At 37.8% G+C, this 27,855-nt stretch overlaps 2 protein-coding genes across 2 annotated transcripts in view; one reads left to right on the top strand and one right to left on the bottom strand.

Annotated features, from left to right (window-relative positions):
- The window catches only part of DOCK2 (dedicator of cytokinesis 2), a 157,260-nt gene that overhangs the window by 58,276 nt on the left and 71,129 nt on the right, over positions 1-27,855 (top strand). Inside the window, exon 27 of the mRNA XM_042025374.1 lies at positions 4,248-4,340. Coding sequence (XP_041881308.1) covers positions 4,248-4,340 — 93 coding nt within the window. The remainder of the gene's footprint in view (positions 1-4,247; positions 4,341-27,855) is intronic.
- INSYN2B (inhibitory synaptic factor family member 2B) overlaps positions 7,485-27,855 on the bottom strand; it is a 31,715-nt gene continuing 11,344 nt past the window's right edge. Inside the window, exons 2-4 of the mRNA XM_042025378.1 lie at positions 17,786-19,928; positions 15,070-15,144; positions 7,485-11,604 (exon numbers count right to left, since the gene is read on the bottom strand). Of these exons, the coding sequence (XP_041881312.1) occupies positions 11,418-11,604; positions 15,070-15,144; positions 17,786-19,161 (1,638 nt within the window). The 5' untranslated portion in view covers positions 19,162-19,928 and the 3' untranslated portion in view covers positions 7,485-11,417. The remainder of the gene's footprint in view (positions 11,605-15,069; positions 15,145-17,785; positions 19,929-27,855) is intronic.

Genomic DNA, 27,855 nt, shown 5'->3' with positions numbered 1-27,855 from the left:
TTATATATTCCAGCTAAAGTGAGAAATCTTGTTTCGAGGCTGTACTTGCCTTGCAGCGGTAAATACTTTGTAACCTGTAGGCAAATGGAGAGGGTTCACATATGGCCAGGTTATTGTTTAGGCACTGACCTTCAAGATGCCTTTATATGCAGTGTGATCTAGATACAGACAATAAGTTTGGTAATTAACCAAGTAATTTCTGCTGGGATTACACTTGAACCCTAAAATGAATGCAGTTTTCCATTCAACAATTCATTTCCTGTATTGCTTAGCCTCTTTCTAAGAAAATGGATGTTTGACCTGCTGGAGGAAAAAGCTTCAGCCCTTAGTAGCAGCATCACTTTACAATATTAATAACACCAATGCCCTGTCCTATTCCTTCTGTTTTTTCCATCTCAGTAGAGAAACCTGGTTTCAAAATTTTTGGATATTAACTTTGATATTTTTACATTTCATTTATTCTGTGAAAGTCACCAGAAATAAAATGCACACAAAGGACAGGGAAGAACAAACAGCAGTAGTTGTTCTGTTTTGTGTGGTGAAAATTTGTACTGTGAGGTGATCTTTGAAGTTGTTACAGAATTTTTGAAGAATGCATTTTCTTTGTCAAAGGAAAAGATATTTTAGTATTACCAGCTCTGGTCTACTGTATTGTCTCACATTGTTTAGTGAGTGGGAACATGGGAATCATCAGATCCTTGTGTTCAAATGCTGTTTTCTTCAGCTGCTGCCTCACTGCTGGGTTCTGCAGGTAGCTAGTGTGTTGTTAAAAACTCTGTTTTGTGTAGTGTTTATTTTTATGACTAGACAGTCACTGTTGGGCATCTCAGTGAGATGCTGAGATTTGATTTTAAGTTTCCTCTCCAGCAAACAACTTTTGGACATAGATGGCATTGTTTTGGCTTAATCATGTCTAAAATTAGCTTCATAGCTTGAGACTGTGCTTCAAGCACCTGTGAAATACAGTTAAATCTCAGAACTGCAAGTCATTGATGAAGGTCATGGTGAAATCTATGACTTTTTGTTTCTGTTTTAATTAAAACCACTTCCCTTTTCCCTCTTTACAACACTTTTTCATGGAATCTGACTGTGCTTCGTGAGGTGACTTTGTCTCTAATCTAACATATATGCTATGCCTTAATATTTACTGAATCAGAACAATTTTTTATTTATAGTGCCTACAAAATTAAATGTAATGGTTAATGCTTTCTCTTGGAATCTACAGTGAAATCTTGGCTGAGACTGTAAGTGCAAGAGAGATGAAGAATCTTCTCCTGTTCTGTGCATTGTCAATAACTGGCAGCAGTTGCATTTTAAGCTGTTTAGCAAACGCTAGCAAACAAGCCTGGAAGCATTTTAGAATTGCAAAGAAATTTCTAAAGCTTTTGCCTAACTTATGGCAGATTTTAAGGCTTTAGCAAAAGAGAGTTTCAAAGGAATGTAGTCAGGAATACTGCATGTCCTTTCAGGGCCTGTTACCTTAAGGTCCTCTGTGGAGACTTTTCAGCCAAAACAATGCAGGATTATGAACCATGGTTTAAAAAAAATTGTTATCCTTCTATATGTGCCTTTATTTGTATGTATGTTAAAGAAGCAATACAAGTTACAGAACTGGGTGCACCAGGGAGTGAGCACGCAGGATCTGGTTGGTGTAGAGCTCATTTCCTCTGTGGCTGCCTATAGAGTGCCATGTTTTAGATTTGTGACCAAAACAGTGCTGATAATGCAGAGATGAAATTTCAGTTATTGCTGAACGCTGCTTGCACAGTGCCAAGGCCTGCTGAGTTTCTCACTGAGCCCCACGCCAGGGAGGAGAGTAGAGCTGGGTGAGAGTTTGAGAGGGGACACAGCAGAGACAGCTGAAATGAATGCACAGAAGTGTTTCCAAGTGGGTACCTCGAGTACAGGTTGTGTAACGTTGGAACTCCCAAGCAGCCATTCAGTGAGCCCCTGTTTGTCCAAATAAACAAACACTCCATCAGAATCTGAAGTGCAGGGTTGACTCTGAAACAGAATTCCTTTTTCTGTCCCAATCCTGTAGTAGTTTAAATAGAAGATGAAAACCAAATCAAAGCTATCTGCTTTTACCTTGCGCAGATATTTTGGCAAGAGAGTGAAATTTTGCTTGGTTTGGATTTTCTCTTAACTAATCTGTGTACCAATATGTGCCATCCAGCCCAACAAGGACTGTGAAGGTGCTAGAGCTCTGGGAGAACACTCCCTCCTGCTGACCTGCCTGCAGAGTATGAACTCTGATTGTTCTATGCCTTGGTCACCTGGAAAATCTTTTCAACGGCAAAGACAAACATATGTTTTTGATCAGCATATTTAATTAAATGGAATAATACAGTTAATGTTTTCCAAGTGAACATTTATATATGATAATTTAATAAGTTAATTTAGCTCCTAAAATATCTTATGCTTAATCAACGGAACAAAGCCAAATGATGGTGGGTTTTCCCATGTCATCCTTTTGAAGAGAAATATGATCTGAAAAAGCACATGTTGCAGTGGGCTGTTAGACTATCTTCTGGAGCTAGAAGCTTTAAGTTAAAATAAAAGCTGAAATCTCTTGTATTGACAATGTGTGAAAAGAATTTTTGTTAATTTTGCATTGTCAGTATTGAATGCCTAATTGTTTCTTAGATTATCAAGAAGAAAGGGAGTCTCAGTTTCATAAAGAAACCATTTTATTTCATTTGCTAATGTTTCTCTGAAAATTCAAAGGTCTAGCAGAAAATAACCTTTATGTGCTTGAGCATATGTAATAGTCTTTCCAGGAGAGGTTTGTGATGTGCTACTTGTGAATTAAGAATAGAGCTCATCTTTAATGATGGAGTCAGGGCTAAATGTTAAAACTCATTATGCAATGTTCTGAACTGTTACTAATTATGGTATAGCACATACTGGAATGTGGAAGTTAACTTACATTATATGAGCCCTCATTTTTGAATTTAAAAAAAAAAGGGAAACTAATGAACTAATTACATCCCTGTGCTAAGTGCTGCTACACAGTTTTTCAGTTTGGGCTGTTGATATTTTTTTTATTATTATAGTGGTAAACAACTTTATAAAACTAACAACAACAAATGTGTCTTCTGTGCAGCCACTCTCAAGTGTAGTCGTGTTATAAACATAGGACTGTACCAGACAAAGTGAAATTTTGAAGTAGGAAACACCAAACACAAACAAATTATTCTGCAAATACATTGTTCATTTATAGAATATAACAACTTCTGAAATGCTGTGACAGATGAAGAGATCACTTAAGCTTCTATGTGTCATAATCAAAGGATACAAGAGGACTAAATGGTAATAGTAAATAAATTGCTAGGTGTGAGGAAGGTTCCTGTTATGAGGTGTGTGGGCTGATCCAAAGCAATCAGAACAGGAGGAAAAAATGGAGGAAACATTGGCTGACTCAGAGGAAAAACAGAACCTGAAACAGTTTCTCCTGGAATGGTATTGGGGCTCAGCTACCTAAAACGTTATGAAGAACTTGCCATGGTTCTGTGATTGTGGTGTTCTTTCCATACGATATCTGACATTAAATAAGGGTCTTGGTGGAAGCTACATATCCTTTTCTACTAGAAATTTGTTTAGACTTTTTCTTCCTTGTTGCATGCTGGTTTCCCAAGTTGTCGAGTGATCAGAGTAAGGTCAGTGAAAGTGGTGAACATAAGGTTGTTCCCATTTGCTCAGGGTTTTAGAATAAATAATCAAATGTCCTTCTTCAGGCAATGAGAGCAGTACTTGGGCCAACCATCCCCAGTTTGTGCCCTCCCAGAGCAGCTTGGCTAAATGAAGACAACTTTCTCCTTTAATAACTCTGTATTTGTGACTGCCAGCTAAGAAAATTCCTGAGCTCCAGCCTGCCCTGAGAGCACTGACAGATGTGGGGAGCTGTGGGACAATTTGCCTCAATTAACTGTACCAGGGTAAAGTTACAGACTACTCACTAAGGGGGAGAACAGGAGTGCCTTGAGTGAGAGATGGGAAGTGACTGTTTGAAACAAAAACCAGTTGTGGAGTAGATTGAGGTGAAACTGGACTGAAATTGGCCACGAGTATTCCACTGAAGTTGCTGGAACTAAGGAACAATGTAAGCAAGAAGAATTAGTGTTTCTCTTTCAGTGGGGCTGTTACATCGTACAACTTGAACTGACAAAATGGAAATAATTGGTTTTTTCTTACTTTTAAAAGAGATATGATTTTAATACCAGAACTCTGGTTTTTTTCATTTGCAGGCTTCAACTTATCACCATATTCAAGAAATAATGGTGCAGTTACTACGCACAGTGAACAGAACTGTTATTACAATGGGACGAGATCCATTAATTGTGAGTAATATTTTAATGCATTTTCCATGCTTTGAAACTCATTTTATAGTTATCCTGGAAAAAAATGCAAATATAGTCTTTGTGGATTTCTTGAGAATTATTTTTTTCAAATTTAAAATAAGAAGTCTCAAGTTTTAGTCTTTTTGTCATTCAGCTGTGACACTGTAGTCACAGTCTTTTGAAGTGTGGTTGTGAGATTTGAACATTCTTTAAGAGAACAAATGATAAATAGAAAGTTAATTGATATTTGCAAAAGAGAAGAAATTTTTACAAATCTGCATAAAGGACATGGTTTAAGACATTGTAAAGAGTATTTCTACTAATCTAAAGTGACATTTTCTGAGTAAAACTAAAAAAAAAAAAAAAAATCTAGGCATGTGCTGGCACAGAACATTTACCTGAGACTTTTTTTTTGTGGAGGTTCCATGATTTAAGAGTTATATTCAAGGACAGATCCTGCAATCTATTCAGATTTAAGTACGCATCTCCTGAGTGCTCCCTCTGGATTTAGACTATTCCTGAGAATGCAAGGAATTCATCAGGAATTCAGAGCTTGCCCTTCAGACTGGGCACTTATGGGAAGATGTTTTCTAATGGTTTGTCCTTGGAGATTTATTTTATTCTGCGAAATCATAGCATCATTTACTTGATGATTTTAGCCACAAGTGGTGCATTGTGTGCCTTTTAAAGTGCCCGGGTTTTCCCTGTTTACTTCTATTGGAAAGCCAAAATAACAGTTTTAGATCATTGCCAGCCAGAGCACGTGTGTCTCCTGATTACTCTCCTAATAACTGAGGAGACTGATCGAGTTCCTCAGAGGAAATACTTGCCAGTGGTTGCTTTGAACTCCCTGGTGGTACATCTGCAGGTTTGAGACATCACTGTAGCTCTTCATCTGAACTCCGGGCTGTTGTTGTTCATGTGTAACCCTCGGGCACATCCATGGGCACAACAGGAAATGGTTTGGAATGAAGATCAGTGACCCTTTCAGTTCTCTCTAGTGTTTGAAAATGCTTTCTGTACTCACAAGGAAAGCATGATATGAGTGTTGGGGATGACCTAACCAGTCTATTAAGGAGTATTTCTGGATACCATAAACAGCACATGAAGAGGCAAAATGAAGCTGTTGTAATCCTGCATAAAAGATCCATTAGGAAACCAGTAGGAAACAAGCTGGTTACAGTAAATTGAAATGGCTTGGAAAATGTTTCTTTTTTTCCCCCCCTCCCATCTACTGTAATTTCTTCAGCTGTTTTAACCTGAAAAGAACAAATTCAGTGTGAGTTTTGAAATGCAATTCTCTTCCTTCTAATTATGCTCATGAGCACCTATGCATATGTGTATACTGGGCATTTTAGAGGTTTTTCAAAGCAGAGTTCCAATAAATTGCTATGTTTTCTACAGCTGAGGCAACACCTCTCAACAGAATAGCCTTTTACATGCAAATAAATTGTTTTTAATGAACAAAAGTCTTTTGTATTCAGAAAGAACTGGCAAAAGAAGCTTTTTCCATGCTCTGTGTGCTACTTTAGTTCACCAAGTTAATTTTCAGGTTTGCTTTAACACTCTTGAGAGGGTCAAACTTTTTGTGAAAGCCTGAATGCTTGATCTTTTCAAAATGAAGCAGATCATCAGGAATTATGTCCTGGAGAATGCTTAGGTGAGTTCAAGCTGCTGAAATGTGGGAAACTGCAAGTACAGGTGGGATACATGGAATTGCTGCAGCTGGACTGCATAGCTGATGTTATACAGCTATAAATGACATTTCAAATGGGGCTAAATCTATTCCTTCCAGGAGGACAGAAGGTTACTCTTTAGATTCTTAAATCTGTGTTTGTGAATATTGCAATTATTTTTATTAACTTCTGCAGTGTAATTTTCTATAACTTGAAAATGCTCTGGACAGTAATGCTAATACTGATTTATGCTGATAAAAACAATGGTTACAATTTACAAGACCTGTAATTCCTTGCAAGTTTAAATGCCTTGCACTGAAAGATAACCGGATTTTATTTACCTGAGGGGTTTTTTTGCTTTCTGACAGTGATAAGCAGGTTAATTTTCATATTCAGGTGCTCTTTTCACAATCCTCTAGCTTGCTGGCAGAGATTGGGGTTTACAGTTGCCTGGATCTTTTCTTGCTGCAGTGCCAGTTAAAGGGAAAGGGAAGGGGAAGGTTCTGCCTTGGGCTTAGCTGGTAAGTGCCTGCTGGGAGCTGTGTTCATGTAATTACTGAGAAGAGTCAGGCTCAGAAAGAAACAATCTCCCCAGGAGAAAGAGGTGGTGGTGGAAAGGTAATTTGGCTCTCTGCAGCTACTGCAGGGGGAGACTTAGTTAAATGCCATTCTTGCCTTCATTGTGGTTTAGCAGCTGAAGGCTTTAACAGCTGCTTGGTTGTTTTCACTCTTAAAACCCCACAAACCCCCGGCTGTTTGTAGCTGTAGAATTGCTTCTAAACTTCTTGTGAAGAGGGACAAGTTTATCATGTGAAACTGGCTATGCAATCTTTACCTTGAATATTTCATGAAATTTAGATTTTTAGTTAAAGGTCATTGTCATGCTGTGAAGTCCTCCTACAGGAATTACAGAAGTCAAAATTATAAACTGTGTAGAACACAGCAATACTTGTTTTCAGTCTTGGCTTGGTTAGGTAAATAGAAATATTGTAAATCCACCATATGCATCTTAAGGGTTTCCTTTAGTACTTTCAAACTTGAGTTTGTTCACAATATCAGTTTAACATGATGGAATAAGTGCAGCTATGCTACACAGAGATGTTTTTAGACAGTATTTATATATAATATTGTACAAATAAAACTTTGCCAAAAAGAAATCTGTGAACTCTGTTAAGCAAAGCTACTCTAGAGCTTTCTCTGTGGGCAGATAATGACCGGAGAAACTATTTCCAGAGCTGCCTTGGTTGGAGAATTTGATATGTTGAAATATACCCATGGTCTAGCTAAAAGCTTACAGCTTTTTCATTTGATATTCAAATTGACATCCTTGGTCTACCTGGAAATGCTGCAAAATGATTCCATGAAATGCCTGTTAGTCTGACATTCATTTTTCTTTTCCCAAAGAACAGCTGTTCCCTTCCTTTGGAATCTAAATATTGTTTATTATTAATTGACTCCTGAAACCTAATAAAAATATCTCACTTTATTTAAAAAGATAACATCACATTTAAAGGGCCTAGAAATATACAAAACATACATCAGATTAAGTGCCATTAGGAAGATGGTGTGTGTCTATGCTGGCAGGATTATTATAGTGCACAAAACCATCACAAGCCCTACATGAACTGCTCTTACATCAGACAAACCAGTATTTTATTCAAACATTTTTAATTTTTAAAGAAAGTGAGTTTGACTCCATCAAACAACAATTTCAAATACAGTAATTTTGGAATATACTGCATTCTGTGCGATGTTTTATATATAGCATGTATAATTTAAATATAAATTCCTCAGAAGCCCAAAATATTTTCATAATCAAGTGCAGTCAAGTAGCTGTGGTTTGGGTTTTTTGTTGGGGTTTTTTTACAACTTATGGGGGGTTTGTGGGTAATTCTTCCATTTTATTTAAAAATGTGTTTGTATTTCTAACATTTCTTTCCTGCTCTGGGAGCTGTTTATAAGGATTAGACAGTAATTTTGTAAACCAGAGAAACTTTATATAGCCAGTACTTTTATCTTCCAACAGTCTACCAATTTCTACTGCTCTTCCAATCTTCACACCATAAATTGGGTAGCATGTATCTGATAATTTTTTATTTCCCATAAGAATTAATAATTAATGATGAAAATGTTTTTAAAATATTAAACAATAAAACAAACCCCAATGCTTTCATATTATATTTTCATATAGCCAAATTTCTCCAATTACGTGTTACAAAGCTCTTAAATTTTGATTATTTTATGTTGCTAAGATATACATATTTTTAAATCTAAACAAAACATCTAAGAAGCATTACACTGTTCCTGTTCCTGGTGCATCCATGACTGACACTTCCCCCCCATTACCTTTTGGTAGAAAAAAAGCCTTTTGTCCCAACGTTCTCTTTCAAGTTTTATATAGAAAGCTTTTTGTGTGTCAAGCACTATGGGAATGACTGGGGGTAAAAACTCCTTGCAGCCTTCCTGAAGGAAAGTGCTCTCACAGCACTGGAATTTCATATTTTCTGTCAAGGAAAACAGATGCCTTGAATGGGGTGAGTTTGATAACTCTGAGCACAGGGAAGGCTGAGAGGCCAAGTGGATGTTCCTGCATGGCAGCAGTGGGAGCTGAGGCTCGGCTGGCCTGGCAGCCTCCAGTGCCTCCCTGCTGCTGTGTGCAAAGGTCACAAACACAATTCCATATCCACATGTGGATGATCCAGACTTGACTGACAGAGAGAACTCAAAAACAACCGATTCAGGAATCTGGAAAACAGAAGCTAATTGTGACTAGGAGATTAAGGATGAAAAATTGGTTACAGTTCTGAATTCCACCAAACTCAGACATTAAAATATGAAATCTGTAAGCACTTAAATCAGCGTATTTCAGTTTTTTAGGAGTATTGATGTTTCTTCAGGCCAAAAGAAAGACTTAGACCCTTACTTGTAACTACCTTTGGTTGGACTTTCTTAAACTAAAAAGAGTATTTCTGTTTTGCCTAGTTCTTCTGACCCCAGGAATTGATTAGTGCTATGTGGTGAACCAAAGTGCTGTGGTTTGTTTAAATTAAATGATCTGGATCCTTTGAAAATAGATTGAAGGCATCATATGCATTATATGGGCAAACCAAAAATCAGATTGCTTAAAATGAGCGCTTTTGGTGTTTATCAACAAAAAGAAAGGCAAAAAGATTGCTTTTCTATAATAAATTGTTAAAAATTGGTTCAATACAGAAAAAAATCTTGCTGGTTTGACTAGTGTTACGGCTCTTCGTATTGCTTATTATGATACTTTACCACAGGGGATATTGGACTTAAAATGTTATTTCAATACACAAGAATAATTTATACACTAATAAATCCTTCACTGCATCAATTATAGAGACTAATGCAAAAAAGAAATGCTGTTGGCACAGCAGCACAAGCAGTGCATGTACTTGAGTTCTCATGTAGTCATTTAATTCTTACCTTTTTTATAACCACAACCTATTACTGAAGAGCTGTTCTGTCTCACTAAAGGCATCTAAAAACATGTTAGTAAAAATTAATTTCCTTCTGAAGAGCCTCTAAAATAGAAGTAGTTTTGCGCCTGTCATTTCTGTACTAACTGAAATTAACATGGAAATGTTTTTTAAGTGTCAGTCCTTTAGAATTTTGATAAATTAAGCCATGACATATTGCATACTTTCTTCTAAAAAATTCGTTTCATAAAGAAATTAGTTCTTCCAGACAAAATTATTCTGTGCAAAATTTTTTTTAATGTATTTTCAAATGTGTAATTAACCCTAAGAATTCAAGGAACGAAGAAGTGTACAAAAAATGTACAGACATTTAAAAGTAACATTGCACAGTTGTCATGGTTTAGCATGACATGATACAGGATGACTTAGAAAAATAAGATGAAGCAATTAATCTATGAAATACCCTGAACCAGAGCCACTTCTAAGAAAAGGTCTGCACTACATTCCACTAAACTTGCGTTGGAAAACCTTTTCCCCCTGCCCCCCCATATGAAAGGTGACCATGTTTTCATTAGTAAAATAATAGTATCACCAATCATAAATTGGGTTCCATTGGCACACCCTGTGCTAATGGTAACTTGAGTATTTCTGGAGGAAAGAAGTAGCTGTATTGACATCTGATAAATTCTTTTCAGCACATATAAATTTTTTTGTGTAATACAGATCAGTTCACTAAATATTATTTTTATGTTCCATTTTTTATCATCTATTAATTTACATCTTAAGGCAAAAAAAATCTTGGGATATTTTGGTACAGCAATACAGGTCTTAAATGGACAGACTGGGCAAGTGATTCAGTAAGACAAGTAGCCAGGATAGTTATTCCTCTTTATCCAGCAGCTGTGTGATGACTTCTGCAGAACCGTGTCCAGTTTTAGGCTTCCAGGTGTATGAAGGACATCATCCCTGGAGGGACATCACCAGGACAGCTGTGGCTGCAGCATGTGAGATGAGAGGCAGTGAAAATTGGTTCTGTTCAGTCTTTTAGAAGTGAAGACTTAGGAGAGAGGTCTTATTATCCATGTAGTTCTTCTTGAAGGTGTACTTGGGCAGAGCACGATGTAATGAACACAAATTAGAACGCAGGAAATTCGGAGTAGATGTTAGGAGAAAACCCTGGAACAGCCTGCCTCAAGGAGCTGAGGATTCTTGTCTTTGGAGATACTCACAACTCAAATTCACTGAACTGGACCGTGCTTGAGTAGGGGTTCAACACAAGAGTTACTGTGACACTCTCTTGTTTTACAACCCCAAAATTCTTTTCAGAAAAGTCCATTAAATGGCTGAAACTTCTAAATGGTGCCTTTCATGATGAACAAATAAAAGGATAGAGTAAAACTTAACCTGAAATTCTTTTATTTGTTGTTCAGTAGTAGATGACAGCAACAAAAATATCTCAGTGGGGATGTGAAATAATTACAATTGTCTCCTTTGAGGAGAGATTAATTTGAACAACTTAGGTTTCCCTGAATTTGTTCTTGATGATGTGGTTTGTTCAAAGCTCAATGAATTTTTTTGCTTTTAGTCCATGTTACCTCTAAATGGGAAGTGAAGGCTGTGTGACATGCTTAGCTTTGCCTACAATTGTTTTTTAAAGTAGAGATTTAAACCTTGTTATTTTTGGAAAGTTGAAAAAAAGGTCTTTACAAAGCGTATGAAAGTGTCCTTGGAAAAACATGAGAACTTCCTTTTGAAAGAAACCATTTATTTTCTTGAAAATAGTATCTTCATGCACCTTTATTCAGCGAGATGATTTGAATAAATTCAATTATTTTGATTTTTCAGATACTCTAATTAAACATTCTTAACCTTTGTGATTTCATAATAGCACATTTTCAGGTGTGTGCTCTCAAGCTTTCTGTTTTAGTGTCTTTTGAAATGTAAAAGGATGCACGAGGAAGTCAAATCCACCAGAAGCATTTTCTTTTCACCTTTTTTGTTTTTCTCCTTAACTCCTTTTTCTCGGGAGCTGGAGGATCAGGTGGCGGCTTCTGAGGTGAAGCTGAAGGTGGATTTTGCTCTGCATTGTCCAGTGTTCTCAAAATCTGATGAAATCTTCCTTCTTGTTGTCTGAAGTCATATTCTACACTATGGAAAAAAATTGAGAGATCTATACTAGTACATGAAGAATTCCCCCTTTAAAGAGCATGTGGAAAGGCTGCTTCCCTCATCAGAGTAACTTGGTGTTATTCAATACAGCCTGGGGTAAACAGAAGGGGTTTAGGGGTTGTTCCTTTGAAAATAAGTTCACCTCTTAATTTTTTTTTTTTTGAGCAAAAATTTTACTTCATGTGAGTTAAGAACTCCAACATTGTGCCCAAAGCGATGGGACAAAAATTAAGGGAGACACAATGAAAATGTACTAGGATGACCTTTCAATGTGTTTTATTCAAAGGTCAGATTTTGATACCATAATCTAACAGTCATATGCTTGCAATTAAAAACTCTCACATTCTTAACTTTGTTAAATGCAAATGGCTCCTACTAGGACACAGGCTGGGAACAAAAACATATGAAATTAAGCCGATATGTAAGTCTTTGAGGTAAGTGGTGTTAGTTAACAGGAAAGTAGAAGTCATTTCCTCCATTGTAATCCCTAATTATTATTGATGGCAAACAAGAGCCAGGATGTTAATTAGATAACAGCAGATGAGTGCATAGAAATAAATGTAAGGCTCAAAAAAAAAGTCAGTGTGGACAGGGACTAAGCAGTATTGTACGTATTGTCCTTATTTCAATCATCTTTTCTGGGCAGGAGAGTGAGTTGTGTCAGCTGTGTCTGCTGTGAATGTTTTAGGAGGCAGGGGGGAGGAGAAAGGTTGTATTTGCCATAACGGGAGGAACAGAGCATCATCTGAGGGGGGTTGGGATGTCACTTCAAGGCCCTGAATCTGACTTTTGCACTGATCAGAAGAAATCTGTGAAGTTAGTCAATATGCAAATCTTTAAACACTTTTAATTGTGAGTATTTTTATATAGAATCCATAAACATCATTAAATAGTGTGTTAAAATTAACTTGAAGATTGTTTCCCTTAATTCATGTGTTTTGAGGTTTTTCATTAAATAATATAACTCAACTGGTAAAAAGAAAGCAGGGGGATTATTTTCATTTATAAAAGAGTAGAAGAATCTCTTGAACAAGAAGCAATGCATAATAAATATTAAAAAAAAGCAGAAGGAAGTGATACAAAATCAGAGCCTGTTGCATTTCATCAGCTTATTACGAAAACTGCAAGTTAATACCTTTTAATATTCACAGACCATGAGTACTGGAGAGGAAATGTTGGGTTGATAGAAAAAGTAAGGGTAGCATCTGCTCATGTTCCTTTTTTCTGCCCTTCTTCAGAGTTTTAAATTTAATGTTGGAGATATCATCTCCAGAGGCAGGAGGTCAATTCAGTCTTTATTTAATACTGCCTATGATAACTGGTTTTGGTTGCTACTTGCATTTGTTTATTATAATACAAACATTTCTATTACATGATCTGGATGGAAAATCCCAAGGCTGGAATCCCTGCTGGGTAGTTAATAAATCCAAATTTACAGTCACTGTTAGGCTGAAAAGCTCTTTATTACTTTAGTGATCAGTGTAATCCACACGGGGATTTCTGTGAGATTAATGCATTGTTTGACTCGGGGACTGTGTGTGATAAAGATGGTTCAGTGACAGCAACCCAGCACTCCACGTGCAGGGTTTGCAACAGTGGGGAGTGAGGTTCTTCAGGAGCAGGAAAACTGGGAGCAAGATAAAACACCTGATTTTATAATTGCAACTGGGATGCTCTATTAGGGGGAAAATATTTACACGGACATTTTAGGCCACATAAAACACAGGAATTGCATGTGTTTGTCTAGAGCAAACACTGACAACAATTGCTTCTTTCAGAATATTGTCTAATGAACTTCAAGTATTAGTCACTCAGAATGCTTTTTTTCATAACCACATCCCATGGAACACCTTTGCAAATCAAAAACTGTTGTTTCCTTATTGTCTCGTGTTTGTCTCTTAAAAGCAGAAACTTTTTATAGCAACTGTGTTCTGTACATGTTCTATTAATCATTGCACCATGAGCCTCCAGGCATCATTACCACTGCAAACTACCTGGTAAATCAAAAAGGCCCCTCATGTTTTCCTACTTCCTCTGTTCTTCCCTTTGAGTGATGGTGCTTGTTGTTCAGGATCTTTCCTGCTCTGAAACTGTGTAAAATTAAAAACACTGGGTATTTTTCAGAAGAGAGAAGGCATCCTGTGGTCAAGGGTAGTCTGTATACAAATTCTAGGGAGTGATCTGTTCAGGTCTAGTCCCATAAAATACAGAGATTGTTTGTTCAGAGATAATGACCAAGTAAAGGAAATCTGTTTTGTCCTGGACCTTCTTTTTCTTTTTAATGGATACAGTCTGTGCTCTTGGGTATGTCACACAACTTCCCAGAGTATCCAGTGGGCTGTGAAGAAGACCTACAGCTTTGTCTCAGAGGAGTTGTGGTGTTTAATTTGTGACATGTTAATTACTTGGAAATTCCATTACCAGAGGTTTAGGACATCAGTGTGGGACTGAGTTGTATGTTGAACAATAGGTTCTAGTGCTGTGTCTAGTTTATTAAGCTCTTTACAAAATTTGGTTCATGCAGAACATGTGTGAAAAACACTTCCATGTGAGTATTTCTATTAAAAAAGTAAAGGTTTAGTGATTACAAACTCTTGAAGATAATGGTCTGCTATTTTCTTTGAAATGAAGGAAAAAGTTTCAACCTAAAAGAGACATTATCTTACCCTTTAGTTTTGTAAATGTAATCAAGTAACCCAAGGTGTGGGTTTTCTGCCTCATAACTGAGCTTGCAGAGATTAGATAATGTCTTCAAAAAATTCCTTACTGAGTGGACAAGCTACATGTGCAGTAAACCAAGACTTTGTATCTGTTGGCTTTTGGGTTGATGTCTGGACAGCTGAAGGCTCCTACAGTGTGTTTGTATAGACACAGCATTTGAAACATGTACAGCTTCCAGAACACGGCCCTCCAAAGCCTTCTGGTCATAAGGGCTTAGCATAAGCTGCACTTTAAATGTGAAGTATCTTACACTCAAATTGCACTCTCTGAAATTAATAACAACTGAGGTGAAAATTGTGGGAATTTTGATTTTATTTTGCATGTTAACATGAACTGTAGCTGTAGCTCACTGGCGTTCAGAGAACCGAGAGTTTATCTTCTTTAAGATCTAAAATTATTACAGAAACCCTGGCTTTAAAAACGTATCACACAGAGGAATTTCATAATCAGAAATGGCATCACAGATTTTCAAAGCATGCCAGTAATAACACTGTGAACCTTTGTGGGAAATTTCTGTTTGCATTCTCCCAAGTCCAGTCCCCCTTTCCTTTCAGCTAACACCACTGTGAATTGTTTTCTGCTTGGGGTCAAACAACCACTTGGTCTTTTCTTAAAAACTGGGTTAGTCACAGTTGAGATATTTCATAGGTGTGAGCAAAACACTGTTTTGTGCAACTAGAGGGATGCCCAGCCAGGACAGAACCGTGCGAGGGAGCAAGGTACCTGTAAATGATGCACGCCGTGTTCTGACAGGTGCTGCAGTTGTTGAGGTCCTGCCCAGTGTGGTAGAAGTTACGCCTGGAACAGACAGCAGCTCATGAGATGTGGAGCTATAGATACAATAACACAGCTCTGATTCTTTTATGAACAAAAGCCAGCCTGTTCACAACTTCTGTTAGCCCTACTAAAAATTCTAGTATCAAATTCTAAGTTGGAAGGTTTCTTTAAAAAACCCCAAACCCTATGAGCCTTGTCTTGCACCTTTCCCACTTCATGCTGTTAAGGGTTCTGGTATGAATACCTGTTATGAAAACACATAGACATGAGACTGTTTCTAACAAACACATTTTCAAGTATTTGAAAATCCGTGCATTTGCTGAATCAGTCTGATCTCTGTCCTTATGCTTTCCAGTCTTCCATTGACATGTTTCCTATTTGAGTATAACCAAGTCAGATTTTCACTGTGGGTAAGATACAAATTTGGAGTGTTGAGAAAACAAGAAAAGTGACTTTTCATGCTTAACACGAACTAGAGCTGAAATACTTTTATGATGTAGAAATCTGCACTAGAAACAGGTTGAGATTGGTAGCTCATTGTGTCTGAAGAAAGTGTAACACTTATACTTAACAAGTTTTATTTGAATTAGGGGAGATCAGTTGGTACCAAAATAATTTTCTGATTGTTTTGGGAGTTCATGTGCATTGTTGTGCTATCTATACAAGTGCTTGGAACATTCAGTGAGATGAATCTACCAAGGAGGATTGAAGCTTCTCATTGGATCTCAGAGAGACACTTCAAGATATTTGACAAATTTTTTCTCTTCAACCATGTGGTAAATGAACAGAAATGGATTATAAATATTGCTGTATAATCTGACTGTGCTTCACTGCAAATTAGTCTTTGCTATGGGCAGATTTGCAAACATAATTGAAACCTGTGCAGTGTCTCGTAGAGAACTGCATGCAGGGGAGAGGGAGTGGGTGTTCTGTTCTGTCACTTCCTGAGGAGCCACAGTCGGGTGGGGGTTGGATGAAGATTACAAGAGAGAAATGACTTCTTAAGTCTGAGACATACTTGGATCCCTGCCTCTAATCTTGCTTTTTCCTGAATTTTTGGGGTTTGGAGTGTTGCATTTTTGCTATTAGTCTATCTACATGGATTTTGTCTCTTGTGTTTAAGCTGTTGCAAATCTGGTGCTAGAAAACCATATGGAACCACCCTCTGAGGGAGGGTAGCTGGATCTGAATTGTATGGGGGAACTCTTATCTAGAACAAGAATTTTTGTGGGCACAGTGAAAGCTAATGAAAGTATTTTCGTGCTAACATCCAGATGGACATTACTAGTTAATGTTTCCAGATAAAAAAGGTAATATGTATGGAGTAAAATCACAAGCCAACTTGATTTATATTAAATTTTTAATGAGTGTAAATTCTTATTTGAATTGTGAGTTGGAATGTCATTCAACAGAAATATAAGAAGTTCACTTCAATTCCCAGCTAAAATACTTGGAAAAAGAAAAAAATTCTTCAAAATAAATTTTTTTTTTCTTTTTTTTCCTTCAGAAGCTGTAAGAAAATTGGGCTATATATAAAGTTGTGGCCACAGTTAGTTCTATCTTGAGAGTTCTGCCCATGTGAGAACAAGTGCAAAGCCCTGATGCTGGATGGTGTGAGCGCAGCAGTGTCATGCTCTGGGCTATTTCTGCAACTGCACCTACACAAAACCCTCAGTGCAGCCTTCTTGTGATGTTTGCACAGTTTGTGGAAATGTGGAATATTATCTGATTTATTCATTAATTGTAATCAGTAAATACAATTAATTGTAATCAGTAAAAACACGGTGCAGTTTTGCACACATAAGTGATTTATCTACATGCATAAGATGCCTGTGCTAAGCATTAAAGTAAATGTATGGTAACATAGTCTTCTTGTTGTTTCATCTTAAAATAATAAAGTAAAAGGGAACCATAATTCCCTCAATTTTTTTCTGAGTTTTTCAAAGATAAATTGTTTGAAGGGTATATACTACTTTGCAACAAAACAGAACTTTAAAGTGTATCCTAGGTGCAATTACTGTAAGAGATGCTGTCAATAGTTTGGAAAGCTCTATTAGGATATTCTGAAATCTGTTTTGAGCAGAAAAATATTTAAAATTCTATTTTAGCTTTGTCCAATCTTTAGATGTTAGTTGCATTTTTGGTATTATTATTTTTGGGTTTTTTTTTTGTAATGCGTAATAATGCCTGAATACTTTTTGCAGCCTTGGCTATCAGTCCCTGTGTCACCATACTGACAATAAATAGAGGTCGTGCTTTGTTATGGGGGTGCAGAAAGGGGCCGCTCTGAAATCTGAGGGTCTGAAGTGAGTTCTTGCTGACAGCCTTCACATGCTCTGTCCTTAGTTCTCAGTCTGCATGTCTGGCACTCCGTGCATATCTGACCTTGCCATGCTTTGAACACCCTAAATCGAAATGAAAAGGGGAGTTGTTAAGCTGGGCCTTGCACTGGGTTTAGTAAAGGCAGTGTCAGCTAAAGCCAGACTACAAAGGGACTTGCTTCTCTGCTGAGGCCCAAGCACCACAAAAAGGGCATAAGACACGTTTTTGCAAACTCATCTTTAGTACCAGAAGAGCTGTGTTTTTCAGCAGCAAAGTTAAAAGAATGTTAACATCTACTTTACACTTCTGATGAATTACTAATATTAAAAATGAACCATACCCTTCACTGAGGGCTCTGGATTTTTCCAGATCTTGGATTACATTCAAAAGGACTTTAATCTTCTCCTGGTTCGACTGCAAGGATTCCTCTACAGACTGCAGCCTGCCTTGTAGGGCACAGAGTTCTCCATGTGCCAAGTGAATTTGATTTATTTCGTTAATCTCTTTGTTGCTTTGCAGGTTTATTTCACTCCTTGGCGGATAAGACTTTATGTGAAATCCTTCTAAACAGCTGTTGCACTGGGAAACATCTGACTGGGTGGAATTTTTCTCGATTTCAGTATTACGTGACAGACATGGTTTTGATGCATTGCTGCTGGTCAGTGACACCGTTGGGTGATCTTCACTTGGTAATGTCACACAGCTGGAATCTGGCTTGTGCTCTCCTGCCTGGTGACCGTCTCTGAGGAAACAAGGAGATGAGCTGTGATTTGATGGAGGTGACAGTGGAGTAGTTTCCTTACTGCTGGCATCTTTGCTGGCTACAGGCGGCTCAGAATCACTTTTCTCCTCTTCCCGAGCAGCAGAGTGGGGGTTACATTCACTGCAGTTCGTAGAATTGCTTAGGCAAGGCTCTGCTTTTTCAGAATCAGATGACAGTGTGCTGTTTTCGTGACTTTCGTTGCTGTTGATGACGGTAGAAGAATGCAGTGAATTACTTGAAACCATGGTTGTGTCTGGTGCATCCAGGGAAACGTTTCTGTCTCGTGGAAAACTCACATGAATGTATTCAGGCACCTGTGTAGACGCAGTCGTCTTGTCTGACACTGAGAAATCATCTGAGTACATCGGTCCATTGCTTTGTGCTTTTGACGATCTTTGACCCAAGCCCACCTCACTATTCCTGCATCCATCCTCCAAGTGATCACTTATTCTTAAGTAACAGAGCTCTGAAGACAGAATGTCTGGTTCACAAAGATTGCCATTTACCTGGATAGAGTTTGTAGGCTCCGCTGGCATTTCTGTCAGTGATTTGCTTACTGTCAGCTTTTTCCTTTTAAAAACTGGGAAGTGTTTCCTGAGGCTGGGAGAAGTTTGTATGGCAATATTCCGAAGCCCCTTCTGAGCCCTTGGAAAAGTTGGAGACTGAGATAGCAAGAAATTGTGATCCCTAAATATTTCTGTTTTTCCAGTTGTGAATGCTGTGTCCCGGGCAGGATTAGCTTCCAGCTCTGCCTTGGTGCTGACACCATCATCCTTGAACCGAACTTGCTGGGATTTGGTCCTGCGGTGCTGGGGGTGTCTCAGAAAATCCGCCGAGTCCAGGCTGTTCCTTTTCAGTAGCACTGGTCGCATTTTCATGCTTTGCTGGGCCATTGAATCACAATTTAAAGTCTGCAAGTAACGTGTTTCTTTGCGACCCATTTCATCTGTCATTTGATCTGTGTATTAATATTGTTCCTAGGATACCAATAAACACCTCACTTCTGGAGCTTATCATTCTTCTCCTTGTTATTATGTATATTTTCAACTGGCATGTTCTCTTTAGGGATCCTCTTTCAAATTTAATTGCTGATTAGACCAAAAACTAAGATAAATTAGATATAAAATTTAAGGAAAGATTTCTTGTAGCTCAGGAATGCAAAAATGCTGCTGCCTGCAGCTAACATGGTCTTTGTACTACAAAATTGCAACAGGCTGTTACACTTCCAGTCAACTAATTTAAAGGTAAGGTTGAGTCTATGGCTTTCCTAGTGGCTCTTATTTGACAGCAGCTCTCCATTAGGGATCCAGCTTTTATTTTCTCATGGACCAGTCACATGTGTTTTATTTGCATGTTGTCTAAACAAGCATAATAACTTTTGGGGACATTTTCATTTCTGATGCATAGTTTTACTGATGGAATATATCCATTAATACCAAACTGAATTTCTTTCTTTAGAGATAGTTTTTCTTCCTCAGCCATCTTTTTAATTTCCAATTGAAACTGATCTTCCCAAACAGGTAAGGAAAACGTAACCACTTCTGACCAGGGAAAAATACAGCATCCAGTGGGATTCAGTGAGAGACGTTATTGATGTGTGGTTGTTACTGCAGTTCTTGCAAACACAAGGCAGATCATATCCAAGGGGTTGGCTCAGTTCTGTAAACAGGAGAGGTCCAGGCTGAATAACCCATAAAAGCAGAATAGCAGAAAGTGTTTCCTGAAAATAAAAAGACAAGAGTTGTAGCTGAACAAACTGGCAAACGGTGTCATTTTCTTCTGCTGTCTCCCAGTAACTTTCCATCATCACTGGTTCTGTGACTTTGGCAATGAGACAATTGCATAGAAGCTGAAAAATGCTTTAGAATTTTGAAGTGCCTAAAGTCCTTTTTGTATGAAGTACAATACTCAAGAAATGGATATATATATTTATATACAACAGATACAAAATATCATAGGCCTGAATCTGGTCCCAAATGCAGATCTTTAAACTTAAGTCAGATTTGAAAATGGCCATTAAATCCTGTAATGGATGAAATATCCAAAACTGAACAATACAAATGTGAGTTCTTAATTCAGAGGCAAGTTGAGGGGTTGTTTGTTTGTTTTTTTGTTTTTTTTTTTTTTTTTTTTTTACTTGTTAATTTTAGTGTTCAGATTTGAATACAAGAATGCAACTAAATTCCCAGCATAGTGGTAACTTACTATTAACCCTGTTTCCTGTTAATTCACTGGTCATCTCATTAGCCTTACTACTTCCATTAGCTCAGAACCTTTTATTTAAGCATTGCACAGATTTTACTGTATTTAATTTACAAGAATTGATGAGATGGGTGCAGTGGGAGAGATCTTTTTAAAGAACATAGCAAAGTGTTATGTAGCATCATGTAACATTTAGGCACTGTAATATAATTTAAACAAAGTAATAATGTGATATTACTCTATTATAAAGTTCTAGAAGAAAATGAGTGTTGGATGATTTCACTGAGAGAGAAATGTCACATAAGATATTGAGGAAATAAACATGTGCATTAATACCAAATTTTACTTTTGTGGTAGGCATGAAGTCCTGGAAATCTGTGCACTGATTGTGCAATGGAAACAAGTATCACAATAAACAAGTCCAACAGTTTCTGCAAACAACATTCCAGTGCCAAGTTCTGAGTTCTCATATCATCCACTAATTACCAGAGACTTTTTACAGTTTTGTTTGAGAATTTATCCAAATATTGCAGTAGCATTCTCCCCATCACAGCTGCTGTGCTCCAGGCAGATGGACTACTTTAAAAGTTACACTTGCCCAATTAAATTCTGAAAGAAGCTTTAGAAAGCTAATCCTTTGTGTTTTAAATAAAAGTAAAAAGCCCTTAAGCGTTTTGTGAGAGCTCTCTCCTTTGGCTGTAGAGGCATTTGAGCTACATTCCTGCAATCTGAATTTGAAAATTGCTATTTTAACTCTGTTGATTTTTAGCTACCTTGGCATCCAGTACTCTGGGTTTACTATGAATTGCAATGAACATTTTGGTGCTGTTTATACTAAATCAAGCTGAAAGAAAAAAAATATATAGCTAGGAATGTTCAAATATTTGGATTGAAAACCCAGACTAGTGAATTTCAATGAGTTATAGGTGTCTGTGCTTGAGTTAACAAATCAGTGCAACCTTGCCAATTACTAAGTTTAAATAACATTTTCCCTTGCCCAGCATCTAATTCTTCACTCTTTCCTGACACAGCAATTTAAAGTTCTTGTTTTGCTCATTATTTCACATTGAAGTAGGAAAAATCCTAAAGATCCATTTCATAGAAATGCTTTCAATTTATTAATTTAACTTATTTCACTCATAAAACAGAAGATTAAGTCAATTTTAAATTTATGTCTTGTAGTAATAATAACAGTTTTAGTAGAAGAAATTTACTGGGCTTTGATGTTCCATGGCTCCATGACCTTGCATCCAGCTCTCCAGCCTCTTCCTCCACATCCCTTCCCTGGGCAGCTGCCCACAGTCCCAAGGCAATGCCTTGTGCTGGGGCTGCTTTGCTCAATGAACCCCCCATGGGTTTGTTGCAGTCTCTCCATCCCCTGTTGGATAAGTGCCCTGTGAGGTGCTGGGTAGTTCATGTTGTTTTCAAATGGTGCACATTCCTTGCTTCTCTTCTCAGTGTTCTGGGTATGTGGATCTGACTGATGTTTTTGTGGTTTTTTTTCTTTTAGGCTTGGCTGGTACTGTTAAAGAAAGTCTTGACTTTGAAGGTCTCTGCGTGCTTTGCTCACACAATTCTTAGTGGTGGTAGTTACTCTTCAGTGTAAACTTATCCTTGCTCCAGTGTAATTTGTATCCCAGGGTGTAGAAAGTGAACCCTCTAGAAAACAGTCGGGGGCAAAGCCTTCCCCCTCAAACAGCAATGGAACTGGTGTCCAACCTGGGGATTGTGGGTTTGAGTTCTCTGAAATGCACCTACAGCTTAGTTAGACTGCCAGGCAGAGGAAATTTAACAACAAGACATAGGTATTCTTTTATATAAATATTCTTCTATCTTTCCTGCCTCTGCCTTCTCAATTTCTTCAAGAGTCAAACATAGTTTTTTGGTTCATATTTCAGTTCAATGACTGAAGCTATGGGTAGAGAAGTGCAGCTGGTAAGGATAAATGGAGTTTACAGGCAACTGCATGGAGTGAAAAACCATGGAGCAATGGACAGTTGGGATTTTGGAAGAGAGCAGATGTGTGAGTGGTGCTTCTGGGGGGGTTCTGCAGTTTGTGGCAAAAGTTACATACTTGACATCGTTTTCACACTCTTTCAGCTGCAGCAGGATACCTTAATTTTCCATTTGACTAACTTGCTCAAAAAATACGTGTTTTTCCTTATAGTGAAAGTGTGATATGAATTTGTGGTATTTTGTTTTTCTTTTAAGCATGTTTTAAAGCCAATATTTATTGAAAAAAAATTGGGGCAGACCCCCTTCAGTAAATAAAGGAATTAGGTAAAAGTATTTTGTGGGGGCTTGCAAGAGGAAGATGATTAGTGTAACTTGCCTTCTACTTTTGAGCATCCACACTTTAAATTTCCCAATTCACTCTATGGAAGAGGGTTGGAACAAGTTGATCTTTAAGGTCCCTTCCAAAACAAACTGTTCTGATCCTGTGATTGGTGACAGCTGTAAGAACGGTAGGATAATGCATTCAGACTCAGCAGTTTTCTGTCATGTCTGATTTGTGGTTTGCCCTGTATAACACAGATTTTCTATGATGCACATTTGATGGACATTTTCAGTTTAGAGAGGCAGCTTGCTGTATTTAATTATGGTTTTTGTTTGATAATAAGCTGTTTCCTAGGTGGGAGATCATCAGTTTCTAAGAAATTTGTGTGACTCTCACTTTCCCTTCGTGTTGCAAATCTTTCCAGGATTCCTAAGCTATTGCTGGGATCAGAGGCTGCATGTGGGGGCTGTTGTGAACTGTGTGCTTGTCAGTGGTTGCAAATAGCCTGGCCACTGCAGAGCTCTCCTTCCATGCAGGTTCACTCCTGCCTTTCAAAATGCAAAATTAACATCTGTAATGTGCCTTTTTTTAGTTAAAAGTCTGAATTAAGGCTTTAAGTGCTTTGGTTTGGATGTTGCTTTTCTTCCACTTCATTTTCTGTCTCTATCAGAAACTTTGGCAATAGCTGTTGGCCAAGCTGCTTAATTTAGTCACAGCTCTTCTTTGCATAAAAGTCATGTTGGGTTTCTTTCCTCAAAATAATGAGAGATGTTGAGGATAAGTTTAGGTATGCTTCTGAAATCCCTGGAGACTGCAGTGAAACATACATCACCAGCTAGCACGGAGAGCTAGAGATGGATTTGAAACCATTGCAATTGGATGATGCTGAAAATTGCCTCTTTTTCCTGTCCTTCTTTCTTGCAGAGGGAAATGGATGGAAATGTGCTCAGAGTTACAGAGGAACTGCATGCAAGGAGGCCTCTGAAGGGAATATTTTCAAATGAAAATGGGTGACAGATGCAGAGCCTATAAAGTAGAAACAGACCCCCAGAAGTGCAAATTTGCAGCTTATTGTGATACACAGGAAAAGCTGGCAGGGAACAGGAAGGATGAAACTGCTGAGAGAGATTTTTAAATGGCCTCTGTGTACAGGGGCCTGTTGTTGATCACAACAAGAAGTCTTATTACTTTGGGTCCCACAGAATAAAGCTCAAAGCTATTTATGAAAGTAAATGTGTTTATTATAAGAGATGGAATAATTTGTAGAACACAGTTTTGTACCTGGAGTTTTCTCCAGTGCACAGCTTGTCTTGTGTAATATTATTCTATTTCTTACTCTAATTGGGCAGTACACAGAATATCTGTTTCTGTTGGTGTGCACAGCCACAGAGGAGTTCTCTGGATGTTCCTCTATGTGCTCTGTTTTCCCCCACAGCAGTGGTTTGGTAATGCTGAAGGAACATTGGTTGAGCACCTGAGAAAAAAAGGACTGAAGAAGGCAAGAACTTTTTTACAAATCCTGCTGGTGGGTTTTGTAAGCCACCTCCAGGTGGGATCAAGGTGACTGGAGAAGAGGATCTAACACAGATAAGGAATACTGTGTAGGATGGAAGCTTCTGTCCTCAGAAAGGGAACATTTCAGTGATGGAAGAGATTATAGGATTTTGTCTCTGGTTAATTTTACAGCAAGATTTGAAAATTACTTCAGGTTGGTGAGACTGGGTAGAGAAGATGCTGTGATATTTAGTGCAGCAGAAAATGGACTTAGCTAAGCAAGTTTTAGGGATGAAAATTGAGTGTGGTTTGCCTATAATTTGATGGAGATGATGCAATGCCATTCCACATGAAGTGCTGAAGATGCACTAGAAGATAAAACCATGATGATCTTATCTCTGAAATAACTTTCAGAACTATGGTACTTGAAATTCCTTTATTCTACTTAAATAAAAATAAAAGTTCTTTTCCTTTGAAGAGATGATACATTCCATTTGCTCTCTCAGAAAAACAAAAAAAGGCTTCGTGGATTAGAAAACATTTTTATCTCAGTATTTCCTCTGGAGCATACACTGGAAATTGTTCCTGCAAGGTTTAGTGTCAGGAGGTAAGATACAACTTTTTATTCACTTAAGAGGGAAGGATTTCAGTCACATATTTATATACAGACACAAGTTGGATTTTTTTTCAGTGTTAGTTTGCAAAGATGAGTGTACCTAAAACTGAGAATTTTCTCTTGAAGAACTGCTTGAATGCCTACAGGGAGAGGGAAGTTATCCAACATGACAGGCTGGTGAGCTGGAAAGTGTCCAAATACTGGTTCATAGCACAAAATTTCAGTGCTCTTCCTTGTATAAGTCTTATCAGTTGAAAAAATATTGCTAAGTACATGATGTTTGTATCAAAGTATGCACACATTTTACACTTTAGATTATTGCAGGTTTATATTCAGGCTTAATAAAATGTTAACAGACCTACATGTAGATCTATAGGTAACCCATGCATAGGCAGGTTTACACCTTGTGCTGCTTTGGAGGCCACAGCATTTGGTTAGAGACAGATTAGTTCATAAAAATGACCTTTTGAACTTTCTCTTTGGTTGTCAATTATATTGGCTATGCTTGTTAAAACAGCAAAACTTAATATTTTTTCTCAAGTAGCAAATTAAATGCTGCATTTCCATGGTTCCTATGTGACAGGTTGTCACTGCCCAGTATCTTTCTCCTGTTGAGACACTGTTACAGGAAAAACCATTTAGAACCAGTATAAAGTGCTCACTGTGACTTCAACACTTGAGTTGTTTCCATCATTACAGTATTTATTTAATTCTAAAGAACAAGTTCTGAGTGTACTTGCTGCAGCCCCTTAGCTTTCAGTTGGTTTCTGGGGGTTTTTTCCAATTAATTTATCACTTCAGATCAAGAATGACATGGCAAAGCTGAGTCCAAAAGTATTTAGCAGTCTGCTGTGCTGCAGCTGTGTGTAATGCCTTGTAAGCACTGTGTGTTCAGTTATGATTCTTCAGGATCTCCATAACTTTTTTTGCCACTGTAGTATGTGGGAGTATTCAAAAAATGTAAGGAGTCAACTGTTACTCTCACTTGTCTCACAAACCTGGGTATATGGGGAAGCAGTGAGAGAAGAAACCATGCCAAGCTCTTGCTGAAATACATTGTCCCATGGCTTCTGTTTCCTATGGAAGCACTGGAACCTGGGTGGGAATATTGTGCCAGTTCTCATCGTGGTTACAGGGCTGGAATTTAAAATTGCATCTTGAGGCTTTTTTACCTGTATTCCACCAGAGCAGTGAATGACATCAGGAATGCGAGTAACTGGGTATTTTGTCCTCCAGAGATGTATTTTGTGTACTCAGCTGAATATACCTGGCTGTGCCTCTTCCTGGATGCCAGTTTTGAAAAACATTGTTGGTGTGGGGGAATTGAACTACGGCTGCTCAGACTGGGTTACCACCAACTGGCTGACAGTAACTGCAGGAGAGACTGGAAGTGTGCTTATTATTGGCTTTGGCAGGGTGTCTGCAGAGACTGACACTTCCCACAAGCTCTCAGCTTCTGGCACAAAAAGCTACAGGTGGAGGGGAAATGGAGGCTGGGATACAACGAGCTGGGGACTCCCCTGAGAAAATCTCTGATCAGTCATGACCATGGCTGTTTTCAGCGTCAGAGGAAGCTTTTCTCAGGCTTTATCACTGTGCAGGGTAGTCTGCTCAATCAGTCTGATGCTTTGGCACATCTCCTCTTTGAATGTTTACAAAATGGAGCTGTGATAAGGTTGGTAGTTCAACTTGTGTGAAGTTCTGTGTGAGTTCTGTTTCGTTCTATCCTTAACCTGTCAGGAGCCAGAATTATCCATTCTGGAGGGGGACTGGTGAGGAGTAGACCAAAAGAGAAACCTCTGTTTGTCTTGAGTCTCTGCTATAAGTAATTTCACATCAAAATACACCAGCCTGCTGATGTTGGAGAGGTCAGTGACGAGTATTTTGAGGGGTTACAATTAAATAGATGAGAATTGCACAATAAGAAATCTTTGCACATGTTTGTTCTCTTCTTCTGACTTTGCAGTTGCAAATTTTAGTTCTGTTTTATATCATCAATAGTGAAGGCATTAAGGAAATCTAAAATTCAGATTTATAAGACAAGTATTTGGGTAAGAACACAACTCTTAGTGTCATGACTGTCTATTTAACAACTCAGCAGCTTCGTGCTGCAAATGAATAACAGGAAGGGACAACACAGGTATGTTTCACTTGTGTCTGGTCTGCTGTGCAATACTTCTCTCTAAATCCATGAGAAAGGCAGCAGGTTTATTCTCTTTTATGAGCATTGTAAAGGTAGTTTTTAAAGTTGTGTTTTAAGTCTGCTTCACCAACTTATCCATAATTCTCTGTGATTTTATTCTTTCATTTTATACAGCACTTCTGTCCTGTATATTTAAACAGTCTGTAGTTTAATGTTGTTTGTGAGGTGCACAGATTATTATTATGCAGGGCAGGTGCCTTTAAAAATGAACTGTAGCATCATTATTTCCTGACTATTACCTTTTCTAAAGGTAGAGAGAAGTTGCTTTTGAAAAGCCTTGCTTTTTGTGAGGAGAGGATTTGAAAGATTCCCACTTAGTTAATTATTTATAGCCTGAAAAATAATATAGCCTTACAATCGCTCTCCAAGCTTAGCTCCACTCCCCATGTAAGGAGCACCAGGAAAATGAAAGTTTCTCTGCAGCTCATGCTTTGACAGAGACACCCATTCTAAGTTACAGCATTATTACCATGTGTAGCATTATTTTATATTATTAAAATATTTATGGCTAGATACTGGTTTTTCTTCAAAGCAATAGAATAAAAACTCAGTCAAAACTTGTCCCACTGGGTAAGACAAACAACTGGCTAATTTGTTCTTCACACTTTATTCAAATAATATCCTTTTATTTTTACTTTTTTTCTTGGTGGTTACTGCTGGCTTGGGACAGATTATGAAAGCCAAAATCATCTCGGTACTGACAGGTACTGAGAAATGTAGGAATATGGAGACTTCAAAAAAATGCTAAGCAACTTTTTTTCCTGGTACTTAAAAGAAAATATATGTTTCTTCTTTACACAAAGCTTGTTTAGCTTCTCATGAAGTTGGAAATGGTGTGAGTTACCAAAGGACTG

The sequence above is a fragment of the Corvus kubaryi genome, unplaced genomic scaffold (assembly GCF_017639235.1).
Source record: "Corvus kubaryi isolate FWS band 111438036 unplaced genomic scaffold, C.kubaryi_AGA036_p1.0 37270, whole genome shotgun sequence".
Lineage (NCBI taxonomy): Eukaryota > Metazoa > Chordata > Aves > Passeriformes > Corvidae > Corvus > Corvus kubaryi.
The sequence above is the reverse complement of the archived record's forward strand: the minus strand, read 5'-3'. Positions and strand labels throughout refer to the sequence as shown.